The sequence below is a fragment of the Acipenser ruthenus genome, chromosome 3, assembly GCF_902713425.1.
Source record: "Acipenser ruthenus chromosome 3, fAciRut3.2 maternal haplotype, whole genome shotgun sequence".
In the NCBI taxonomy this organism is placed as follows: Eukaryota; Metazoa; Chordata; class Actinopteri; order Acipenseriformes; family Acipenseridae; genus Acipenser; species Acipenser ruthenus.
Window position 1 is genome coordinate 17,079,135 of NC_081191.1, and position 23,755 is coordinate 17,102,889.

Sequence of the window (23,755 nt, forward strand, 5' to 3'; positions counted from 1 at the left end):
TTGATGCAGTGTAAAATAAAAAGCAAAAACACTAGATTTTAAAATGTTTTTATTCCACTTGCATGAAATTACATTTTTTTTTCTCCAAATAATGATTATGCTTGGGTGCTCTGTATGAAAACTCTAGAAGACATGAAACGTAGCTAGCCAGCCAGACAGCAATAATCTCCATTTACTTCCCCATTTAACTTTCACAGCCACATGCATTTTAGGCAAGTATCAAAAAAACAAAACAAAAACAACCCTAAAACAAAACACAAAGGTAGTAACTAGATAAGCATATGGGAAATTTAGTGCTCTGCTCGATATACAATATTAAAGTTACAGTATCAAGCATTATTTCGCTGCTTGCTTTGTTCTTAGGTTTTCTATACCTCGTAAATTCTTTACATAGAAATAAAAAAATTACTTGTGGATCCCCCAAAATGAAAATGAACTAGAGCAGGTGACAGTTAGTGGAATGTTAACCTCTTCTGCCCATCCCCAAGTTAACATGCTCAATGGCATTTTGGTTTTTGCTCCCCTGTTTTTTCCAATTTATAGACTGGATCACTGGCAGACAACACCTGGACACGGGACATTTGTTTTTCTGTGTCGGCTTTGTGGCAAATCACAACAGTGTGTAAGAACTATGCCAAACATTTTAAATGTGTATACAGAAAAATGTCACACCCTTTGACTAAACAGGTCACCTTTTTTGTTAACATAAACCACCCCCCCCCGCCCAGATTTTCAACCCCTCCTTGCCCCCCACAAAAACTACATGTACCCCTAAGCCCGACAGCCCTCACCCTCCCAAAAAAGAAAGTAGTGACAGATGCTTGTGAAAGAACTAAACAGAGACTAGTTGGTGGGACAGATGGATGACAGTACTGATGTTGAACTGGGAATTTAGGCAGACAGAAGCAGGGAGACTACAGTTTTAGTTTTCTTTTCCGTCTTCAGCTTCATCGCCATCTCCCTGGTTGTCTGATGTCCACAGCTGGAAGGAATAAAAAGAAGACAATTGATAAGCTGGTTCAAGGAAACGTTATTTCAGTTGAGTGCACGCAAATTTTAAATTATATAAAAGCGAAGTATAATTATATACTGAGCATCAAAAGAAACTTATCACTTATATTTGGATAAAATTCACTTGTGATCAAAAAATGACAAATTCTGTTTTAGAGCAGGTGCAGTGACCTTTTATTGTGCTGATTAACAATTGACATCATGAAGATGCTGCAAAATGATCTGTCGATTTTGGGCAGGTGTTGTGACAGTTTGTGGCCTGTCATTTGCCTGTCATTCAGTTTGAAATTGCACCGTGAGCACCCAAGACGGCAAGCCACAGTACGCTGCCCTAGTCCAGCCTCCAATTCAACAGCTGAAATCACTCCACATCCAGTGTCCAATCAACTGTCTCACAAATTAGGTGATTACGTGCATATGCGTCAGTCATAATCACTCAAGCGTGTCATGGTCAAGGATGAATGATCAAGTGATTAAAAAGAAACCAAAAACATTGTCAATGTCCATCATTTATATACCTTTTTTTTTTTTTTTTTTTTTTTGAATAAATGTGTTATAATAGCGATAAGTTTCTTTTGATGCTCGGTAGAGCATTGATAGTCATAACCTGGTACAATTGATTTAAATATGAAGGCAAAGCCAAAAATCAAACAGACATGTGCACCAGGCCGAGGGGGGGTGGTGTGTGTGTGTGTGTGTGTGTGTGTGTGTGTGTGTGTGTGTGTGATGGTGTGTTACAGAGGTGATCTGGAAAGGGTCTGCTACATTAACCTACTTTAAACAGTACCCAAGGAAAGTCAAATTACTGGAAGCAAGAGGGATCACTGCTGATCCAATTAGCCTTTTGAGCAATGGAAAACAACTGAGCAAGAGATGGCACTAAAACTGGAACAGGAAACTGCACACCATGCTTTAGTGAGGGGTGCATCTTCTAGGCTTAGAAAACAAAGACAAAGACAGTGCATCACCACTACACCTGGCTTGTTCTAAACCAGTGTCTTCCAACTATGGCCCTCTATGTCCAGTCCAGGACTGTGTTTCAATCAAGTACTAAATGTACTGACCCCGTTCAGGCTGGAAAAAATGCCTGGTCAATGTGGCTTAGTTTTCAGTAGATGGTCTGTGGTTGCTTGTATATGGCTCAGACAGATCTGAATCTAAGCACAGGCATTGGGCTACAGCTAGTTATTCTCGCAGAAAAAACTACTGAGACTTACAATGCCCGTGATACAATGCAATACAATACCAAATAATTAATGCTTTCTCTGTTCATTTACTTTTTTTTTTTTTTTTTTATATAAAATACCCAACTGAACCTCAACTGTAGTTGGTACTTACTGTCAAATTGTCTCTCAGTAGCTGCATTATTAATGTGCTGTCTTTGTACGAATCTTCATTCAAAGTATCAAGCTCGGCAATTGCTTCATCAAATGCCTTTGGAGAGAGAGAGAGAAAGAAAGAAAAGAAACAATATCAAATTGCACTCCTATTTGTGAATGCTTTACTCAGTACTGCATCTGAAAGGTTCTTGGTACATGGGGCACTTACACTCTTTGCAAGTGCGCAGGCTTGCTCAGGCGAGTTGAGGATCTCATAGTAGAAGACAGAGAAGTTGAGGGCCAAGCCCAGACGGATCGGATGTGTAGGCTGCATCTCCTTCTTGCTGATTTCAAAAGCCTCTTGGTAGGCCTGTTGTGAGTTCTCTATTGTGGCTGTGAAAAGAATCACACAGAGAAAAAGACGCATTAGAAAACATTTAGACCGAGGAATTCCCCGACTCAGCTAACACCTTATATACAGACGTGCTCAAATTTGTTGGTACCCTTACAGCTCATTGAAATAATGCTTCATTCCTCCTGAAAAGTGATGTAATTAAAAGCTATTTTATCATGTATACTTGCATGCCTTTGGTATGTCATAGAATAAAGCAAAGAAGCTGTGAAAATAGATGAATTATTGCTTATTCTACAAATATATTCTAAAATGGCCTGGACACATTTGTTGGTACCCCTTAGAAAAGATAATAAATAACTGGATTATAGTGATATTTCAAACTAATTAGTTTCTTTAATTAGTATCACACATGTCTCCAATCTTGTAATCAGTCATTCAGCCTATTTAAATGGAGAAAAGTAGTCACTGTGCTGTTTGGTATCATTGTGTGCACCACACTGAACATGGACCAGAGAAAGCAAAGGACAGAGTTGTCTGAGGAGATCAGAAAGAAAATAATAGACAAGCATGGTAAAGGTAAAGGCTACAAGACCATCTCCAAGCAGCTTGATGTTCCTGTGACAACAGTTGCAAATATTATTAAGACGTTTAAGGTCCATGGAACTGTAGCCAACCTCCCTGGGCGCAGCCGCAAGAGGAAAATTGACCCCAGAGTGAACAGAAGGATAGTGCGACTGGTAGAAAAAGAACCAAGGATAACTGCCAAAGAGATACAAGCTGAACTCCAAGGTGAAGGTACGTCAGTTTCTGATCGCACCATCCGTCGCTTTTTGAGCGAAAGTGGGCTCCATGGAAGAAGACCCAGAAGGACTCCACTTTTGAGAGAAAAACATAAAAAAGCCAGACTGGAATTTGCTAAAATGCATATTGACAAGCCACAATCCTTCTGGGAGAATGTCCTTTGGACAGATGAGTCAAAACTGGAGCTTTTTGGCAAGTCACATCAGCTCTATGTTCACAGACGAAAAAATGTAGCTTTCAAAGAAAAGAACACCATATCTACAGTGAAACATGGAGGAGGCTCGGTTATGTTTTGGGGCTGCTTTGCTGCGCCTGGCACAAGGTGCCTTGAATCTGTGCAGGGCACAATGAAATCTCAAGACTATCAAGGCATTCTGGAGCGAAACGTACTGCCCAGTGTCAGAAAGCTCTGTCTCAGTCGCAGGTCATGGGTCCTCCAACAGGATAATGACCCAAAACACACAGCTAAAAGCACCCAAGAATGGATAAGAACAAAACATTGGACTATTCTGAAGTGGCCTTCTATGAGTCCTGATCTGAATCCTATCGAACATCTATGGAAAGAGCTGAAACTTGCAGTCTGGAGAAGGCACCCATCAAACCTGAGACAGCTGGAGCAGTTTGCTCAGGAAGAGTGGGCCAAACTACCTGTTAACAGGTGCAGAAGTCTCATTGAAAGCTACAGAAAACGTTTGATTGCAGTGATTGCCTCTAAAGGTTGTGCAACAAAATATTAGGTTAGCGGTCCCATCATTTTTGTCCATGCCATCTTCATTTGTTTTCTTATTTACAATATTATGTTGAATAAAAAATCAAAAGCAAAGTCTGATTTCTATTAAATATGGAATAAACAATGGTTTCAAGTTATTTCAGAGAAAATTGTGCATTCTTCGTTTTTTGTGGAGGGGTACCAACAAATTTGAGCATGTCTGTAAGTGGCAACATTATGAATGGGAATGAGTGATATTAGTACCTTTTTCACCAACTCAACTTGAAATATACTACCCAATAATTGTGCATGAACCATGTATGTGCAATTTTAAATTTGCTTTAAATGTAGTCATATGCTACTGAGCGTTAATAAAACGTGACTGCAGCTCAGTTTTCCCTGCACTGTGTTAGTTACCCAGTAGAAGTAGTTAAATCCAATCCAATGGCATTAGAAATGATTTGTGACATGATGCCCTAAGAATAAGAAGCCTTAGCTATTACCTCACAAAAAACGACTAATGAAACAGTACAGGATAAGAATGCAAATTTAGAAAGTATGACAGAATTAAAACCATCCTTACTGCAACTTATGCATTCCTTCCATTTCAGCCAGATTCATTTTACCCTTATGACCCAATTGAGAAGTACATTTATAACTCAAGGTCTTGACAGTTGCTTTTTCAATCTTCAGAATCCAAATTCACCAAGAATGTGTTCCAAATTAATCTTTAACAATTAAGAGCTTTAAATTTGGCATAGTAATGGAAGGAAAATGCAAGTGCAATTTAGATGTTAATTTATATCTGCTGATGCACGGCTGGATCAACTGTTGAAAAGGTATATTACAAATGCTACAAACTGCTGATAATGGGCTTCCCTTATTACAAATAGATTTTTCTGCAAAACAACATGCAACAAACAGAAGTCTGCATATGGGTTACATTTTCTTAGTCTGTTAAAGCATGATAAAGTGGAAAAAAATAAGATTTCTGAAGTAAGTTTTAACAATGGGATAACGCACCAAATAAAATCCATAACCAACGCCAAAGTGTCTTTCCTAAATTTGAAAACATTATATATATTTTCTAGTGCTGGGACAAGCATTTTCATGTTTGGATATGTGTTCAAGATTTAGACAAGTATTCGAATATTTGTTCAATTGGAAAAGGTTATCATAGCCATTATATGTAGCACTATTACAGTTGAAAAACATCCCAGAAGTAAGAACAGGTTGTGAAGGCCTAACTTTACCCCAATGAATTAACTACAAAAACTCTTGTGTATTTCAGGTAAACACAGTGCATGAAGTAAACAATGCATTTTTTGTATAATCCCTGCCATTGTTGTGTCTTCTCAATAAACAAAGTGGCTACAGACACATTTTCATAAAGTAAAAAACGTTACTTTAACTTGAATAAACACTTTAAATAAAATATGTGGGAAAGGGTGCATCGTGCAATGAAAAAAAAAGTGCTTGCAGATTTATCTTATTGCATTCCACATAAAACCTAGGATCGTGAAAGAAAGAAAGTTGATCACTGTACACGTCATTTCTTTTGAAAGTCGGCGTACCCAACTTGTATCATACTGCAGACAGAAACGGACCCCGATTGACTCACTTCCCAAATCTGAAGCAGCACTGGCAACTTCATATGTAGGTAAAGATCACTATGTCCACCCTAATCTGGACTATTTAAAATGCTGAAGACTTTAACAGCAAGAAGTAAATAGGTGACCTAGAGTGGCAATGTTGATCTTGTGTTTTTTTTTATTTTAGATATACAGATAGATTGATAGAAATCCCGCAAACAAAGCCATTTTTCCTACTTTAGAAATCATCACGCAAAAGCTGGCAATTTGGTAAATCAGTGCAAGGCAAAACACATTGCGATCCGTATTTCTCATTTCTATCAATTGTGTAATTTCTGGAGGACACAGACATTGTATTTATTTGCCTTCAAATATTCAAAATGTTTGTTTGGATATTGCCCCCCCCCCCCCACTAATATTTCCACCGCTCACATGCCAAGGACAAAGCCCAATGTTCAAACCGCCCAGATAAGCACATTTTGAATGTTCAGTATTGAGGTAATATAAGAACAGTGCCCATTTCCAACTGAAAGGGAACACAAAGCCCTGATTGTGCCAAGCTACACTCACGACAACAAAAGGAGCTTTTCATCTATTGTTTTACTTCCCCAATCCTCCTATTCCAGCTACAAAGAATCAATGATTCTGAGCAACCCAATTACAGTCTGGCCTGGGTAAATATACATTTAGCACACTTTTTTTTTTAAGCCTACATGGTCAGAAATATTACAAGGCACCTAAAAAAAAAAAATCACAGTAAATATCCTCTGTTCAGGTATTCAATCTGATCTCTAAATATTGGATGGTTGTAGTAACACAAATTATATATATATATATTTTGTGAAAAATCTGTTAACCTTCAGCAGAACACCGTGTAGAATAAAATAATAACAAATAATGCTCAGGTTGAAGGTTAAGCTAGTCACTAGTTTGTTCCTATATTACCATTCTGACTCACCTAGAAGGGATCTTTTGCATCTTGTGCCACACCCTTCCTTTCTCTCTATAAGCTTCAACATGTTGTTTCCCTACCCTGCTAAACCTCAGCTGCAATGATTCTTTTCTCTGGCATTTTCAGCTCTGAGAACACACCCTTGTGCACAGAGCAGGAAGTTAAAGAAACGCTGCCCCATTTTTTTATGACTCATTCAGGCCAGATTCAACACAGTTGCACAAAGTCCAGGTTGAGAATAACACTGTGCATACTACAAGTAACATTAAGACACAAACTTGACAATACTTGTATTTGCCAATGCCTTCAGTTTCTTTACTGGTCAAGTGTTGCTTGTAGGTACATTCGGACAGCCAAAATTGTCACTTTAACTGCCTTTTTTGAATGGAAGGCACTGCCATTTGGAAATCCATTAAAATTCTCATTACTTACTGTGGCAGGCTGCACTTGGACTAAAGTATTTTATGCAATTACTGGTAAAGATTTTCCTCACGCAGTGTGAACAAAGGTTATTAGATTATTAACGGGACAAGTTATTTACTAGGATCCTTGTTAGACACCAGTCCGATTAATCTTATATTTCAGGCATTAGGCCTAACTTATCTTTATTGTTATTATTATTATTATTTATTTCTTAGCAGACGCCCTTATCCAGGGCAATTTACAATTGTTACAAGATATCACATTATTTTTACATACAATTACCCATTTATACAGTTGGGTTTTTACTGGAGCAATCTAGGTAAAGTACCTTGCTCAAGGGTACAGCAGCAGTGTCCCCCACCTGGGATTGAACCCACAACCCTCCGGTCAAGAGTCCAGAGCCCTAACCACTACTTCACTACTTTATGCGTAAATCTAATTTCTAAAACCAATACTGAATTTGGACAGTGTAGCCAATGGTAAAAAATTCTACATTTGAAATATAGAAGCCTGTACTGAAGATACACAGCAATGGGCAATGTGTATACATGTAAAATGTTAAAGGATTACAAACAAATGACTTTAGATGGTATCTTTTTCTGTATTCTAGTAAAACCTATGCAAGCCTGGCATCAGATACGCTTATCTGAACTTACCTTTTTTGTCTTCCCCAGCAGCCACCTCAGCTAAGTAGCGAAAGTAATCTCCTTTCATTTTCAAGTAGAAGACCTTGCTTTCTGCTTGAGAGGCGTTTGCAATCAGAAACTTGTCCAACAAACCCTGCACAGAAAGAGAAAAGTTTGTCAAGATTTGTACCAAATAAAGATGAGTTAAGAAAAGACATCCTCATATTAACATGCAATTAAACAAAAAACTTTTTTTTTTTTTTTTTTTTAAACAGTAAATATAATCAGGTCCCAACTTTAAATTTCAAAGTGCAGGCTGTACATATCAGTACTGCTGTGGTCAACAGCTGCCAAAAGGTTACTGGGGCTATGGGACTTACTTGGCAATTCATAACAGCTTGAATTACATTGTATTCATGGCACCTAGACATCTGAACAGAGACAAAGTATGATGCCGTGGTTATGCCTACTGAGGGCTATCAGAACCAAATTAGGCAAGTCTTGCCATAACTTTTGAAGTATGTTACAATATTAGTTATTAAGGGTTAACTGGTAAACTGTTTATATGCAGCAAAGTGTGCGATGAGCTTTCGAATATGCCGCTGGCTTAGTCCTCAAACTGCCAACACTTTTTCATTGTACAAAAAAATTGGTTTGGTTTTCTCTTTTGTCAGCATCGACCGGTTTGGAATTTTTACGCAAATGTCGGTTTCAGTTTGGGAAAATCATAAATGTTGCACCCCCAACTGCAATTATGGTATGCAAAAACATTCCCAATTCTCTTATCAAAATTGGTTTTGTTAGTGGTACTTTTTTAAACCTGCGAAGTATATTCCATAATAAATAAATAAATAAATCCCAGACCTAGATGTTAAAAGAAAGAAGCTTAAAACCCATTGCCAGCACACATTTGTCCTGTACCATGGGAGTTATAAAGGGTTGTGGTGTTTCAGCAACCTAAATTCCCATAATTAGACATGTTTCCAAACTAGTTATTAAACAATTATTTTAATACACACCAATTCAAGACAGGATTAATCCCCAAAGATTACTCGCACACAAGCAGTGTCCACCATGACTGCTCACCATACGATATGATCTACTTTCTGCACAGCTGCCCTCACATTCCTGAACTGAACCTGAATAGCAGCATAAACTGCTTCTAGCGTTTGTGCACAGAGTAGTCGTTTGTAATGTTTTTTCACAAGGCTAAAATTGTAGAGTAGCTCAGTTGCATTAAAAGGTATCTTGTTCACTTGAGGAAAGTAAAATCATTGGAATGAAGAACAAATCCTGTTATCTAAATTAAAACATGTGACCTTGCATTAAAAGTAGGTCATTGACTAGGTTCTTAATTTAAATCACTCATTAACTGTGTGTAGCAGCACACAATTATGTCAGAGAGATTTAAATCACAAGGGGGTGGCTACCATTTTCCATGTACAAGAGAAAGGAGCAAATGTTCCTAGCTGATTTACAGCAGCGATACACACCTGGCACCTCACCTACCTGGCTGCCTTTGAAGGGAGGGAGGAGTGTGCAATACAACACTGACGCAGTAGAGGGGTTCTCTCTCTGTAATATTATTATTGTTTTTTTCTTTACAGAACTGCCCTTTTAGTCAGTTGGGCCCCCCCCCCCAAATGCGTGTGTCCCACACTTTGTGCACCACTGATAGAGCACTGTGTATGTATAGGCCTACATTTTACCAGGGCATTATTGACAAGTCTGACTTGTAAAAATATAAAATACAGTATTTTACAAAAAATATAAATATGAACCCAACTGCCATGGTGTCACTCCTTAAATAAACAGTTATGCTTAATAAGCCCTGGCTCGTGATTTTGAGACAAAACCAATCTATACTACTGTGCATGACTTACAATAGGAAGCAAAGATGTAAAAGAAAGACACCGGGGTGGAACAATCTGCATTCCAGAGGGGAGTCTTTGTCAGTGTTAAAACAGGGAGAAACTTAAGCACAGGGAGATCAAGTTACCTGGTCACTCAAGGTCATTCAGTGAGTCAGTAACTAAGCTGGGATTCAAAACGCAAAGTCCTAGTTCTTTTCAATTAACCCTTGGATCATACTTCCTACATTACTTTTATAACTATGTACTGGTTATATGTAAAATAGGCCACCTTTCAGATTGGGGGGGGAAGGTGAAAAAAAAACAAAAACATGAATGTCTGTACTCTCAGAACACATCGTCTTAGACATGCCCTTGCTACCTAGCTATGCCCTTGGAGTGAAAATAACCTCTTTTCCTCTCCTGTCACGCCCAAGCTGGAGGTCAGTGGTGCAGAGCATTGGCTCAGCCAATATCATTTAAAGGATTATAACCTAATGACTCACCGTAGTGACATAATGCACTGCGACAAAAGGCACTGTTATTCTTAAACGCTCTTTGCATTTGATCTTAGTCTGAAAGAAAGGAGAGGAGGGGACTGCAGCACAAGACTTCCTGTGGTTTGCCAATCGCAGCTCTGCAGTGCTAGTCATGTTCTCTTTATACTCAGACCTTGCAGTGCTTTATCTGATCTGCTGCAGCTGAGGGCACTTTTTGTGAATGCTTTTTACTATCAACTGCTATATGATGAGGAATCCCGTTTGAGTGGACAGCCCAGTTATTTTTAAAAGCGTGGGCACCACCAGTAATATTCTATGTATTCTTGCTGTGTGACTCTGTGGCTATTAAACGCTCAGCTTGCAGCATTAAGATTGTTTTTAATAGATTATATGCTAGTGAAACAAGCAGCAGCCTTAAACTTTGACAACTGTATGAAAAGCACCAACATGATGTTTGACTACAGTTTGTTGATTGAGCTCAAATTTCACAAATGTGAAACAGCCTTTCCTTTAACTAATTTTTCAATAAGAATTAGTGTCCTTACAATTTTACAATCTGTCCTGTACCAGTCAGTCAGTCTTGTTCTAACCAGGTTTTAAAATCCTGGAAAGCAATTTCATCTTTAATCAAGTCAATCTACTTGTTTGGTACAAGTGTGTAGTTACATAATTTCTACATATAAAAATATATGAACTTGAGTGTTAATGTTCTTACTTTTATGTGACAAAACTGTTTTACGAGCATTAATTCCACTACTGTAGGACTTGAATGAAAAACATTAGTTTCATGTTTGAAACACATTAAATAAAAAAAATTTAGAAAAAAAAACACTATTGAAAACAAAGTTATCACAGAGGGTTGTTCATCCGTGGTTAATTCTGCTATTGTGCGTCTCACTTTCACCCACTAAAGCAGAATGCTGTGGGAGGAGGAAGTGACATATGTACAAAAGAACATCTACTGTCACTGTCTCATTCACAACATCCCTTAGCATGAAAGCAGTTAACTAAGGCTCCACAGCTATTTTAAAGGACTACTGATTTTTCGCGACTGCGGAAATCACACAATTAGGCATTTTTTGGAAATTTTGGGCCCCTAGACACTTGCCTAGTTTGGTTCTCGCTTATTATATTCCACATAACAGAAAGTCACAAAAAAAATATATATACAGTGCTCCCTCGCTATAAGGCTCTCGGTTATAATGCGCCTCGGATATAACACTCCTACAGCATGTCCCCCAATTCCCTATACTAGTGATTCATGCAATACTTCTACAGTAAATACAGTACCGGTGTTGTTCAAACTATAAACAACTTATCAGTCTAACTTCCGTTTGTCTCTCCCTTTTGATACAGTATCTGAAATGAAAAAAAGCTGCGCTGGCACTTTATAACACAGACATCATCTTCAGCATTTGTTTTATAACTAAATATATATTAGGCCTATTACGTGGTTATCTTTCCTAATGTATTTACTTTTTTGCAGTGAGAGGAGCTGCAGCTTTCTCTGGGAGACGAGACGCTTCAGCCCCGCTCCGGCAGCCAAACCTGGGGCGAGCCCATTCCCTCTTCCCCTCTCCCGACCCGCTCTCCTTCTCGCACTTGGTTTGCTTGTATGTCGCTTCGAACTGAACTCCCGACCACAGTTTAGCAGGGCTATTTATAGTTTAAAAAACTGCTAATTAATCCACGAGTAGGAATGTTACCTTTTTTGTTGTAAAAAATATAGCGTGGATTACATGGTGCTTTATGCATGGTTAATTCACGGAAAGTATCTTTTTTTCCTTTACTGTATGTGCATTATAGAGGGGGAGTTATTTTATTTTGTATTTTAGTCAGATGTGTGTTACGTGCAAGGTAATTTTGTCATTTCTAGTGATTAAGAACGTCTGATTATTGTATGCGAATACATTAACAAAAATATCGGATATTTGTCCCAGTACTATTTATAACTGCTCTGATCTGTAAAGTGATACTTTGTAACAACTGTAAGTCTCCCTTGATAATGGTGTCTGCTAAGAAATAATAATAATAATAATAATAATAATAATAATAATAATAATATTGTCTTTCTACTCGCAACTCACCCAACCAAGTTGAGTTAATTCATCATGTGACTTCACTCATGTCTCTGCTGAAACTCAACCTGGCGGCTGCACCAATAAAGAAATAAAATGCAATGTTACAGAAAAAGACGGAGCTAAAGAGGATGGTGGGATACTATTCTGCAAATTCTGCTGTCATTCGATTGATCATGTATGAGTCAGTACCATTAAAGATCATATTGCCAATAGTAAACACGTAGAGAACAAGAAAGCAAAAAAAAAAAAAGACGGCAACAAAAAACGGCAAAGCACTGCATTCTTCTATGCTGAAAAGCTTAGACCTAAGTTACTGCGCTGAAGACAGGCTTTCCCGAAGTAAGCTAAATTAATTGCATATTTAATTATTGTTTAGTTTATTTCTTTCCACTCTACCTGCATTTAATAATGCTAGAATTAGCAATGTTGAACTGTGACCGTTTCTTAATTAAATTACATTATCTGATGAAGAAACGTGCTCAAAGCTATTTTTCTATCTATACATTCCTTAAAGGAAATTGATCACTTATTGTGTAAAGGACGTAGTCACTACACTACGTTTGTTTCACAGATATTCTATCTGGAGACCCACCTCTTGTTAAATTTTGCAAATAACAAGAATTAGCAAAGAAACAGTTGGGAGGATTCATTATATGTTTACATTAAAAGGGGCGCTACCGTATTCCTTTGAATTTAAGACGCAGCCCAAAATTACCACCCTCAATTTGAAGAAAAAATAAAACAGAGTATGCACTTACAAAGATACAACCTCAATTACATTGTTCTATTGTACAAAACTGACACGAAACAGTGTTGTAGATTAACCACAGAGCATGTTTATTGTGCTGCACGCTGTATAATACTTAAGATGGCGTCTGTGTCGTACACATACCACCAATCACTTACAGCATCACACATCCTGGCAACAGCATGCACAACACAACACTCCACAGCATCAGGCAACATGTAACCCAGCAACCACAATACCACTGAACATTGCTGGGCATGTCGAAAAATATAGGGGTCTGATCAGCATTTCCGATCTGTCCAAGCTGGTACTGTGTTAGAAATGCTGAAATTGTAAACGTTTCTCTTGGAATTCCTCAGGAAGCTTGGTCTTTTCTTGTTGCTGCTTGTGTATTCGGGCAGACAACTTTGTCTTTTCTCGTCAGTCAGTCACGTTGCTGTTTGTGGACTCAGGTAGTCACTTCTTTTGTTGCCGATTTTTAATAAAACCATCACTATACTGTACTCGAATTTAAAGACGCAGGAGATTTGAGAAGCAAAAATGGTTAAAAAAAGCGTGTCAAATTTGAAGGAATACGGTATTTAAATTATGATCGGGTGATACACAGCAGAGAACCTGTGTAGCAACGAGTCAGTCAACAGTACGCCTTTTATCAAAGTGTTTCATGAATTGGCCATTTTTGATAAACAGAATTTGCTATTCCCCAGAATGGAAAATCAGTAAGAACATAAGAAAGTTTACAAACGAGAGGAGGCCATTCAGCCCATCTTGCTCGTTTGGTTGTTAGTAGCTTATTGATCCCAGAATCTCATCAAGCAGCTTCTTGAAGGATCCCAGGGTGTCAGCTTCAACAACATTACTGGGGAGTTGGTTCCAGACCCTCACAATTCTGTGTAAAAAAGTGCCTCCTATCTTCTGTTCTGAATGCCCCTTTATCTAATCTTATCTAGTCTTCTTTGTTCAAGACTGAATAGATTCAATTATTTTAGCCTGTCTGCATATGACATGCCTTTTAATTCTGGTTGCTCTTCTTTGCACTCTTTCTAGAGCAGCAATATCCTTTTTGTAACGAGGTGACCAGAACTGAACACAATATTCTAGGTGAGGTCTTACTAATGCATTGTAAAGTTTTAACATTACTTCCCACTTCGCACAATATATCCGAGCATCTTGTTGGCCTTTTTTATAGCTTCCCCACATTGTCTAGATGAAGATATTTCTGAGTCAACATAAACTCCTAGGTCTTTTTCATAGTTCCCTTCTTCAATTTCATTATCTCCCATGTGATATTTATAATGCACATTTTTATTGCCTGCATGCACTACTTTACACTTTTCTCTATTAAATTCCATTTGCCATGTGTCTGCCCAGTTCTGAATGCTGTCTAGATCATTTTGAATGACCTTTGCTGCTGCAACTGTGTTTGCCACTCCTCCTATTTTTGTGTTGTCTGCAAATTTAACAAGTTTGCTTACTATAGCAGAATCTAAATCATTAATGTAGATTAGGAATAGCAGAGGACCTAATACTGATCCCTGTGGTACACCACTGGTTATGTCGCTCCATTTTGAGGTTTCTCCTCTAATCAGTACTTTCTGTTTTCTACATGTTAACCACTCCCTAATCCACGTGCATGCATTTCCTTGAATCCCTACTGCGTTCAGTAGCTCTACTTTTTGTCAGAACCAAATTACAAGCAACAATACAAAAGAAAAAAACTGGTCATCCATACATTTCACATACCACAAAGCCACAGCAAACTTTATTACGTTAATTGAGATCTAGTCAAATAAAAACTTTACAGCAGCATAAGTCATTAAGGACCATTTTATGCAATGCTGACAGGAACTGTGAATATACTGGAAGTCTTTTTTTGTGAAACTAAGTTCAGAGCTTAAATCAATCATGAATTTAGCCTGACCTATCACCAACAGCAGCAGTAAAAACAATTTTTTTTTTTTTTGTCTCATCTTATTTATAGCCTGGCTCCGTTATATCATTCCCCCAAATCCCTACATATGTGTAACAAATCTTAATGCGTAAACCCTTGTCAGTACACTATAAAAGAAAACAGATTTGCAAATGCCCCAATTTAAGCTGAACTCTCCCACCTCCAGGCTACAAGATTCTGGCTCACTGATAAAACTACTGCTCAAAACAACACTTGTATGGTAAGTCATATTGTCCACTGAAGAATTCACACTGGCCAAGGGTGGAGAATTACAAAGGTTTCTAGTAAGTTTCCAGTAGTCAATTTAAATTATATTTTACATTTAGATAATGGTGCCTATGCATTCACTCTGTACCTGTCTGAGCGTGTCAAATCTAATAGCAAGCGGATCAAGATCAGTCACACCTGGGGTTTGGCATTTAATGAGATTTGAGCGTATGCTACCTGAGGTGAATCAAGAGGGAGGATCCCAGGGTGACTGTCTTCCTTGTCTGGCAAACTGACAGCATCTTAAATGATAATTAAATGCTTAGAACAGCAAAACTCAGTCATACAAGCCTGATTCAGAAAGGCGGTACAAGTGTGGGAAATTGTATTGCCCTTTGTAAAATGACACAGAACATTGTAAAATAGTTGACATGTCCATTTCCCGAGAATTTATCAGTTACAAAAAAAGGGTGAAAAGTTTTTGCACAGATTAACCCAGATATTTACCCAGAGAAATGTGGAGTTCATTTTGGCGGACGTGAGGACAGCAAAAAATAAATAAAAAAAGAGAAAATTAAGACTATTCAAAGTAAAAGGAAACTCAAAACACGGTACGCCACCTCTGAGTTTATGAAACCATTATCTCTAATCCCCCAATAACAGTTTACTGTTGGTGACACTTAAAACCATTAGCCTATAAGCATTCATTAAATACTTGGGCTAAATTTTACAAAATCTACATCCATTGCAATTATAAATTTAAATACATTTACCAGCCTTATGAAACCCTGCCAGACACTTGATTGGGCTTTAGTGAAAATTCCGAAAGTCCTGAGTACTGTAGGCTTGCAGCAGTTTTTTTATTTATTTATTTATTTTATTTTTTTTTATTAAGTCTTTTCCAAGGCTTGTTCTTCTGTAGTCTTGGATGTAGTTGAATTTTGAAAATACTCTCTCCACATCAGCCGAGCTATGCGCGACACTGAGGATGCGAGAAGCAGCATGGCTCAAATTTGGAAAAAGTCAATGCGATGGATTTACCAGAATGCAAAACAGAGTGATGGAGCCGTTGTCTGGAGAAGACGTTGCCATGTATGCATGGAATCCGCTTTCCAGTTTAGCCCTTTCTTTATTAGGAGCCATAAAGGGAGAAATGACACAAACACTCTTTAAATGTATCGGTTGAGGCCACACTTTTGCGATAGGGGTCAAACAGCACAATGAATTTCCAGAATGATGACTCTTTGAAAAGTTTCAAGGGATATATTACGAGAGACAGTAGCTGCCCACTTTTGACAGTTCTTTGTGAAAACTTTGGAAAGCCTTTCCGAGTGTATTGCACTCACTGACTGGCAACATGGACATGAAAAGATTTAGTTTTTTATGGAATCTCCCCAGATGTGCTTTTGTGAGAAAGTTCTGCAGATATATAGTGAACCAGAATACCATACATCTCTCTATTAGAGAAAGTTGCATCAATTAAAACAGGATATAATTATCCCTTGTGCTTCATACAACAGGTGAAGGGTTTCAAACAGAAATTCGAGTTTTGTACTAAGTCTTTGCCTAGTTTATTGAGTAACTGCTTGACTTTTCAGTTTTTCCACTGCTGAACTCTGCCTTCTGAACAGTCTGTGCAGCTAAATACAGACTAAACCATCTTGTTGATACACCGGGAATTGGAATGCTGCATTCAAATGTGATCTCTTCACAGACATCATAGAAGGTTTTTTGTTTTACTGGAATGCTTAAACTGCACCAACATCAATTATGAACTTTAAAATAAGCCATTTCCAGAATACCCGTTGCATGAGAGACAGCAACGTGCAGTAGATGAGCTGGGAAAGGCAAACAAAGCAATTCAGATTTTTCATTCAGCTTCACGTCCTGTACTTCGCGCAGTAAGAAACCAAGTCAGAATTCACTGCTGCCACATCCTGCCAGGCAAGTGCGTATTCATTTAAAAGTTTTACTGACACAAGCTGCAACTGTGACTATTTGCTGAAGTTACAAACCCTATATCTGCCAAAATGAGCGCAGGCTTCTCCACAACAATCAAAAAAAGGAAAAAATTGCCATGGCAGGGCAGTTGAGAAAATCTGGCGATTCGTCAAAAATCAAACAACTAACCACATTTCCAGCCAGCCTCTCTTTAATTGTGTTTTTCAGGACAACATCATTCTCCTCCAAATATTTATTGGTCAGGTTGATTGAATTTAGCAGGGTCTGGGTACAAGTTTCACACAAAATTCCCCAAAGGACCATCAACAAGGCCTAACGGTTGCCCTGAAAAGCATACATACAAATTCACTCACTAAATCGTGTTGATCTCAATCTTTCTGCCATATCCATATGAACGCTAATTCCAATGTGTTTGTTTTTATTTTCACCTGCTTTTAGTCTTAAGTGTTGTTTGCTTTCCAAAATTCTTTAATCTGGTCGGCCTGAGTGTCAATATCGATGGCACACCATTTGCAGCGCAAACATTCAACCTCACCCACTTCCCGTTTTTGTTTTTTCAAAACAAAAAACCTCCTTCTGTTCGAAAACATAGTCAGATAGTTTTTCTTTTTCTACCCACTTTAGTATGAAAAGTAATTCCTTTGAAAGCTGTTAACTGTTAAAAGTGTGAAATGTGTACATGGTGGGCGTGAGATTCATTTACAGTACGTACAGATATGCATGTGCGTGGGTGTGTGCATTGCGTGTGCGTGTATATCTTCCACTACATCGTCTTACTTTAACAGACAGCCTAGCATATACAAGTAGACTAACTTATTATTAACATAAACACATATCTAATGTAATGTATTGTATTTTCTTAATATAATCATCTAATTTTATGTAGTTGAGTGGTCCAAGTAACCCAGGAATTTTTCGGTAAAAAACGAAGGGCTCTAAATATAGTTTAAAGGAAGCCAAGATATCAAATCATGAAAAATGTCAGTTTCCTGACATTTGTTTGAAGAAGTTACTGTAAACAAATAGGGGGGGTCTGTTTGGGAGTCCCAAGTTAAAAATGGCTTATATCACAGTTTAAAAATAGGTATTTCAAGCTATTTCAGGCTTAAACATACTAATTAAAAGCAGCAAAAAATAGCACTGTCACATTCAAAATGTATCATTTTATCAAGTTACTATACAATGAATATTCTAAATTTAAATGCTTACCTTGAGAAAGTGAATGTTAAATATTTTGTTTATGTCCACCTCTTAAAGACATTCTACTTCTACCATCAGTGAATTATCAAACAAAATAAAAACACAAATGTAAAAACAGACACGTGGAAAGCTCCCTTCTTGTACTGGACAGAGCAATCTTCAGCACAAATATGTCTGCTCTTTAATGCTACTGGTGTCTTACATTGAAGACATTAAAGAAAATCCTGCAGCTCTCTGCAGTGTGTTCAAGCATTTACGGGAAGCAAACTAAACCGGCTGTCAGGTTCCTAAATGCAGTGTAACGGGAAGTGCGTCAATCAGGTAAATGTTTGCTGTACTTATTTAAGTTTAAGTGATGATAAAATAGGTAAATTTACACTTCAGAAATGGAAATTCACAGGGAACTGCATATTAACCCTTTGCAGTCCATTTATTCAGCACGTCAGGTCCAATTTATTTTCACACATGCAGTTTATTTTAGAAGCGCTGTTTAAAAGTATTTTTTTTCACAGTAAAACAGGTTTAAAAGGCACTGCATATCAACAGGATACTCAGTATTGCATCTCCAGCCCTGCCTCACTCCTTGTTCGCTGTATTTTTCACATACCTCTTCATAGTAGTGCATACTGATAAATCATCTCCTGATCACTTGTTTTATCACCAAACTCCTCAATATTGCGATCCAGGTTTTTTTTTTTTTTCCCGGCTTCTCTCAGCTCCTATTGGTCTCACTCGGCCATTGAATGGTTTTCTCGGCTTTTTCCGGAGAAAAAAGACTAGAGACCTGTTTTTTACGTCTTTTTGATGATGTCGGACAGGGTCCAACATTGGACCGGAAAGTGAAAATAATAATGTCGGACCAGGTCCTACATAGGACCGCAAAGGGTTAAGGCAATGGGTACATTTCACAGGTAAAGGAAAGGTCATTGGAGTGTGGTGGTTGAGGTTTCCCATTGTTCTATGGTAACCTGCACCTGTCCAAAAACAAATGTGTACAATGACTTCTGTAAAGCAACACTGCCAAGTGTGTGGCACCCTGCATAAGGTGAAGATTCAACTTATTCATTGGTGGATTAAAACCCCAGACTATGTTTAAAATGGACAATTCACCCCTCCTCAAAATAAATTAAACTTACCAACACATCTTTGCAGATGTCCCTGAGCTCTCCCTCAACCTTTTCCCTGTACTCTTTGGCCATCTTCTGCTTCTTCTCGCTGCTCTCGGTCTTCTGCTCAATGCTGGAGATAACCCTCCAGGAGGAGCGGCGTGCTCCCACCACATTCTTGTAGGCCACAGACAACAGGTTGCGCTCCTCGTTGGAGAGCTCCACGCCTTGCTCCGTCACCAGCTTCATGGAGGCTGCCATGTCATCGTACCGCTCACCCTGCTCGGCCAGCTTAGCCTTCTGCACCAGCTCGTTCTTATCCATGACTTCTCAGTTCTACACAAAATGCAAACAAGAACAAAACAAAAACAAAAATATATATTTATGCAGTGGATCATTTAGGGACATGGATAAGTAGCACCAGGAAATTACATGAGGACACTGGGCTATACAAGGGAAAAGCAAGCAAGGATCAGTGGGATAGTACAAATGGTATCCCTAACCTAGACACTTGTGCTTTTTTGTGTCATTACAAGCCAGATCCAATGTTGCACACAATAGTTTGTAAAAACAAATTTGTTTAATGCCTCTAACTAATGGATCTTTCTACCATATGGATAACAAAAAACACACGCACACATACTGTGTAGTTTCAATTGACAGTGGATGGACAATGACTCATTAATTCATGATTTTAAGGAATAAATGCCTACTGAAATGTTGATAGAGCAAATAACACATCCAAAGGGGTACACAAAAGACCTATTTCAGTTTTTATTTTATAACTGGGAACTTTAAACATGCTAGCTTGCCTGACAAAAAGGATGGACACGCTTAACTTCAAAATGGGAGAGGAGACATTTTAAGGACCTCATGCCCTGTGCAAGGAAAGGTTATTAAGAAAAACAGCATGCAGATAGTGTGCTTTAAATTGAAATTGAATGTGTAATTCAAAAGACTTCTCTTATTTTAATGTCTAAACCTTTCCATTAATGGAAATGAGATTTAAAATATCCCAACATTTTTAGCCCATAAAATATGCTAAATAAAATAACCAGTTGGACAACTCTAGGGTACATGAAAATGTTGATTTACAAATCAAAGAATTAAATCCAACTAAAATGGTAATTTAAGACACACCTGCACTAAGTTAAAGGAAGAAAACAATATTTTAATGTAGACATACGTCAATTAGATATGTAGAATTAAATTCATTTAGGAAACAAATGTAAGTCCCAGTATAATTTAGTAAATTATTCAAATAAACAACTACATAGACATAGCAAAGCTCTCTGTGACAAAAAGTGACTGAACTTTGCAGAACAGGAAAACGTTCACATATTAAACTATAGAATATGCACGCTTACCCTAGTTACCATTTAATGAAAGCCTACAAAGCCAGTATGTTAAAAAATCAATACTCTTGCATTATGCAAGATAGCTAGGCTTTTCTGACATTCATTAACAGAATAGGGGTTTTATAAAATGAATGCCAATCTCCTACTTCCAGCAAAGAATGTACAAAATTGAAGAAAAAAAAATCAGTAAAAACCCTTAAACTAAAGATATAGACGTGGGTACCTTATTAGAACCATCTGAAAATCCCATTGGAGCTCTCGTTCTTATTTGTTCTGGTTCTTTTATAATATGGCTTGCTTGTTGATAGATATATTGATATATGTATGTTATCAGTTCAATATCCCTTCCTCGGTTTGTTTTAAATGTAATGCTGGGTGCTGGAATGAATGGGTAATCCACAATTATAAAACGGATTGTTAGAATGCTGCATGCTGACTGCATCAGTGTTCCAAGCCGTTACAATATCCAGCACAATGTCACGATTAGGAACTACTTAGGAACAAAGGCAAATCACTGCATCTGTGCTAACCACATATCACTGCGCCACCAAAATCAAACAAAACACCTGTTAATACCTGCTGTCATGGAAGATACTGAAGACATCAAGGTGTCTTGTCATATCTCCCAGTTTACATTAATTTAAACTACTAACCTATTTGCTATTTTAAACGAAGCTGTTTTGGTATTTTATTTGAAGTACATACCGGTCATTTTCTGTCAGATCCAGTTGTCAGATATTTAGTTTTATTTTCCCCCTTTAGTTGGTATCAGCCGTCATTTTGTGAAACTGACTCTTCACTAATTAACTGTGGACATTTTAAAAATTTTCGACAATATTTACATTACTATACGCGATGTCTTAAGCAACTTGACTCGCCTTTCTTCACTCTCCTCTTCCTACCGCGCACTCGCTCTCTTTACAGGGACAAAAATGTAACATCGACGTGCTAGAAAAAAAAAAAACTCGAAATGAAAAAAATGCTTAAATGACTGGCTTTCTAAAAAAAAAAAATAGTAATAATAATAGTAATAATACAATTTGACTAAATTAATTACTTCATAATCTTCATCCCAACAAAGCACCTAAAACTCTTGCGCTGTTTGATATACGCTAGAGCCAATGGCAGTGAATTACCTAGCAACAATGTTGCGTAATGTGCAGGCTCACAGATATAGCCTACAATAAGCAAGTTTTTTTTGTGATAGTTACTTATATCCAGAACAATGAACTGAAAAAAAATGAAAATGTTTACTTGAATATTATTTTTTGTTCATGGACTATTTTCCGTTGTGGAAGGTTAAACCTCAATGTTAATAAATCTTTAGAAACTATATAGATTTCTCCTTTTTTATAAAACGTTTACAAATCCGTTTTTATAAAAGCAATAAGGCACTTGAGGGCATGGGTTGTGCTGGATATTGTCACTTCAGTTCTTGGTTGGTTGCAGGAACTCGACTGCGTCTCGTGCCTAACAACGCACCAAGAAGTGACAATATCCAGCACAACCCATTACCTCTCGCGCCTTATTGCTTAAGTATACGTTCTGGAACGAAGTTCCTAAATGACCTAATAATGGGCGGTGCGCGAATGTGAAAAAACATGCGGATACCAGACCCTACCCCACCCCACCCCACCCAGTCCCCTACCTGCTGCACACTACCGCAATCTTTATTTCGGCCAGATATTACTTTATTTGGGACATTTATAATAAACGTTTAAAACACCAAGAGCAGGTAACGCAAGTAAAATTAAATTACGATATATGAATGAGGCAATAAAACCAATAATAAATGTGCACCTTCCCACATCATACATACATGTCTTTACCTGCCGAATGCCACAATCACACCAGTGCTGTATTGTAATGGAGGTTGGGCAGACCCAGCCCATCCTGAATTAACTACATCCGTCAACTCCTTATTTTATCTAACCTATCAGTAGAAACCACACTAACATTTTAAAATACACATAAAATAAATAATAAAATACATGGTAATATTTAAATAAAATGCCCAAATCTGATATATTCTCCTACAAATACTACTGTTTATTCACGGTTTAAAAAAAAAAAAAAAAAAACCTCCAGCCGATCTCGACCTTATTATATTTCATCAGGGCATTATTTTTTGTTCGTCATTAACATGAACATATCGGGTTAAGCTTACCAAAAACACTCAAAACGCACGCAACTCAGCGACTAAAATCACAATATCTCAAATATAACCAAACAAGGGTGAAATAAATCATATTTTAATTTATGAACAACCACAGCCCATCCTGTCTGTGTAGAACACAAGAGTAGCCTTTCTTCACAGACTGAGGGAGGCAAAGCCTATATGAGCACGGAAGCCTACAGACAAGCACCGTTTAACCTGCTGTTTTTAATCCACTCACACATTTTAATATAGAAAAAAATAACCTAATCACCAACAACCAACGTTAAAAACGAGGAAAATAATAATAATCTCTTTTTATTTTAACCCCTTTCTGTCGCTTACCTTAGTGGGTCAAATACACAGAGCTCTCGGTCCGACTACAGCTGATTCTCACTCAGTCTGTCTCGCTCTGATCCACGGGGTTTCCTCCAATCACTAGCCTCGGAGCAGGGACAGGGCAGTGAGCGCTGACGTCAAAGGCTGCCAGGGCAACCGATGATTGACGCGTGGCTCGGCTTGGAGATTGTGTCCTCCCCCCCGGCTGAGATACGAGCGCGCGCTTTCTTCCTCTCTTTCTGTAGATCAGCCAGATTGGTATTGGAGAAGGTCTCTCTCTCCACTGTATACCCTTCCCCCACCACAGACAGTTTATTTCTAAAGAGGCAGGTAAAGCTATTCAAGAGTGTATGCTGCTCCAGCAGTCGAACAGAAGGTAAAGAAGTAAAGGCAAGGAGTGGCCCGGGATTGTTAAAATAGTTACATTTTAGCAAAATAAGGGTTTTTCTTTACAAAAAAAAAAGTTACTGATACTCATACACGTAATATTAATAATAATAATATTGTTTC

General features: G+C 37.9%; 1 protein-coding gene across 1 annotated transcript; it reads right to left on the bottom strand.

Annotated features, from left to right (window-relative positions):
- Positions 1-32: 32 nt before the first annotated feature.
- On the bottom strand, positions 33-23,400 carry LOC117394784 (14-3-3 protein beta/alpha-1-like). Its single transcript, XM_033993351.2, has 6 exons — positions 23,252-23,400; positions 19,424-19,729; positions 7,819-7,942; positions 2,560-2,723; positions 2,350-2,445; positions 33-982 (listed from the first exon to the last, which is right to left on the bottom strand). The coding sequence occupies exons 2-6, from the start codon at positions 19,715-19,717 to the stop codon at positions 923-925; spliced, it is 738 nt and encodes a 245-aa protein (XP_033849242.1). The 5' UTR covers positions 19,718-19,729; positions 23,252-23,400; the 3' UTR covers positions 33-922.
- Between the last annotated feature and the right edge of the window lie 355 nt (positions 23,401-23,755).

What these genes read in the sequence shown, in the direction of transcription:
- LOC117394784 (XM_033993351.2), bottom strand. Translation starts at nt 19,717, where the DNA reads ATGGATAAGAACGAGCTGGTGCAGAAGGCTAAGCTGGCCGAGCAGGGT. An exon ending in TGCTGGGGAAGACAAAAAAG is followed by an intron (nt 2,724 to 7,818) that starts GTAAGTTCAGAT and finishes TTCTTTTCACAG; the next exon opens with CCACAATAGAGAACTCACAA. An exon ending in CCTGCGCACTTGCAAAGAGT is followed by an intron (nt 2,446 to 2,559) that starts GTAAGTGCCCCA and finishes CTCTCTCCAAAG; the next exon opens with GCATTTGATGAAGCAATTGC.